The following is a 1,377-nucleotide window of genomic DNA, read 5'->3' on the forward strand; positions in this document are numbered from 1 at the left end:
TGCGCAAGACGCCCTTCGGGTCGGTGAGGAAGGGCCACTTGAACATGTAGTTGAGCGTCGCGTACTCGCCGCTCGGGTCGAGCTCGTAGATGGAGACGGTCTCGTCGTTCGGGAGGGTCGGGTCGCTCCCGTTGCCCATGAAGCCGCCCGGGTAGTACGGGGTGCCATCCGCCTTGTCGTTGCGCGCATGGAAGCCCCACCACGCAGCGGCGTTGGAGCCGTACGTCTTGCCGTCCTGGTTCGGCCGCGGCTTCAGGTCGAGGATCTCGACCGCGACGACGTCGCCCGCCTCCGCGTCCTCGACGTAGATCGGGCCGGTCAGCACGTGCACCCCGTCCGCCTGGAAGAGGCTGGGCTCGGTCGCGCCGCGCCGCTCGACGTTCATGACTGAGGTGGACCATTCGAAGACCGACTCCATGCCCGAGTCGCCGGCAACCATCTGCGAGGGAGCAAGCGTCGAGACTCAGCGCCCCGCTCAAGGGTGAGCGCAGGCTTGGAGCAGCGGGCTCGCCTTGTCGTAGTCGTCGCAGGCGTGGTGCGAGGCCATCTCGACGGTCACCGTCTCGCCGGAAGCGACCGTCATCTAGCGGGAGGGAGGAGCTTGGATCACAGGCGTGGCACAGCGCTCGCTAGGTGTCTCGGCGAGCGAGCGCACAGACGTGGCAGGAGTGCGGCGGGGGGAGCAGGGCGTTCGAGGTGAGAGGCGCAGGTGCTGCGGGAGAAGGAGTCTCCTTGGGCTGCTCAAGCTGGGAGAAGTAGCCCCAGTGGACCGTGTCCTTGTTCAGCTCGAGGCGACGCCCCACTATGGGCGCGGAGGAGAAGGACGGCGCCACGACGTGGGAGAGAAGCAGCATTGTGAGAGATGGCGGGGATGTTGCGAATTCTGCTTCGCGCTGTGCAATCAACACACGTTTGAGCCCTTAGGACCTTTCCTCTTCTCCTCTCTCTCTCTCTCTCTCTCTCTCTCTGCTCCTCTCTCTCTCTCTCTCTTCTCCTCTCTCTCTCTCTCTCTCTCTCTCTCTCTCTCTCTCTCTTCTCCTCTCTCTCTCTCGCCCCTTCCCCCACCCTCCCCCTCTCCTCCCCTCCTCCGCCCCAAAAGAAAGAAAAAACCAAACCAACCGCCCTCCACCTCGCACACGCCTCCGCCTCCCTCCACCTCCCCCACACCGCCCCCGCCGCCGCTCACGCCGCCGCCGCCCTCCACCTCGCCCACGTCTCCGCCTCCCTCCACCTCTACCACGCCGCCGCCGCCGCCGCTCACGCCGCCGCCGCCCCCCACCTCGCCCGCCGCCCCCCACCTCGCCCACGCCGCCGCCAGCCTCCACCTTCTCCCCACCGCCGCGGCCGCCGCCGCTCACGCCGCCGCCGCCCTCCACC

General features: G+C 67.6%; 2 protein-coding genes across 2 annotated transcripts; both read right to left on the minus strand.

Moving 5' to 3' along the window:
• Positions 1-10: 10 nt before the first annotated feature.
• On the minus strand, positions 11-439 carry EMIHUDRAFT_258091 (hypothetical protein; the record flags this gene model as incomplete). Its single annotated transcript, XM_005761288.1, has 1 exon — positions 11-439. A coding segment is annotated over one exon (429 nt), but the record flags the coding sequence as incomplete, so codon positions are not given.
• Positions 440-475: 36 nt separating this feature from the next.
• Positions 476-854, minus strand: EMIHUDRAFT_258092 (hypothetical protein; the record flags this gene model as incomplete). The annotated part of the gene is made up of 2 exons (XM_005761289.1): positions 476-583; positions 660-854. 2 exons carry the CDS (start codon positions 852-854, stop codon positions 476-478), a joined length of 303 nt encoding a protein of 100 aa, XP_005761346.1.
• Positions 855-1,377: the final 523 nt, after the last annotated feature.

The sequence above is a fragment of the Emiliania huxleyi genome, assembly GCF_000372725.1.
Source record: "Emiliania huxleyi CCMP1516 unplaced genomic scaffold EMIHUscaffold_7137, whole genome shotgun sequence".
In the NCBI taxonomy this organism is placed as follows: domain Eukaryota; phylum Haptophyta; order Isochrysidales; family Noelaerhabdaceae; genus Emiliania; species Emiliania huxleyi.